The 529-nt window shown below is 38.9% G+C and overlaps 1 protein-coding gene across 1 annotated transcript in view; it reads left to right on the top strand.

Moving 5' to 3' along the window:
- Positions 1-529, top strand: part of LOC119592893 (protein unc-13 homolog 4B-like) — a 32,966-nt gene that overhangs the window by 14,980 nt on the left and 17,457 nt on the right. The window contains exon 10 of the mRNA XM_037941788.1: positions 67-294. Coding sequence (XP_037797716.1) covers positions 67-294 — 228 coding nt within the window. The remainder of the gene's footprint in view (positions 1-66; positions 295-529) is intronic.

The raw sequence follows: 529 nt of genomic DNA, 5'->3' as shown, positions 1-529 counted from the left end.
CAATCCTTAATGCTTTTAAGATAATTTTGATTTTCAGCCTAGTTCATCTGTACCAATGATTTTCAGGTCCTGTGGCCTTCCGTCAGCCCTTGGCCCGGTACACTAAGTAATGCCAGTCTTTCGATATTGAAGCAGTATGGTACAATGCTCAATATCACTCCGCAGTCAGTTGTTCTGTCATGGTGGAAGGTGACTTCAAGATTAACTATTGTGGACCAGTCTTTTCTAATACAACTTTTGGCCATTGTGCAGCGACATATTGCTGAGGGAAATTACTCAGATGAAGAAATCCAGGTAAAAGATAGCTCACTTTTATCTGCTTTTATCTTCTCTTCATATTCCTAAACTGGAAAGGAAAGTTTTTTTTTCACTAAAGATTCACAAAGCAGGATGACTCCTTGAGGGGGGTGGTAAAAAATTGCCCTCCCGCCTAGCTACACCAAGGAGAGTGACTTAAGTATGAGAATATTTTACTGTATGTGATTCATACTTCATACTCTTCCTTTTATAAGAACTGATTGAATATCAG

The sequence above is a fragment of the Penaeus monodon genome, chromosome 31 (assembly GCF_015228065.2).
Source record: "Penaeus monodon isolate SGIC_2016 chromosome 31, NSTDA_Pmon_1, whole genome shotgun sequence".
In the NCBI taxonomy this organism is placed as follows: Eukaryota; Metazoa; Arthropoda; class Malacostraca; order Decapoda; family Penaeidae; genus Penaeus; species Penaeus monodon.
The sequence above is the reverse complement of the archived record's forward strand: the minus strand, read 5'-3'. Positions and strand labels throughout refer to the sequence as shown.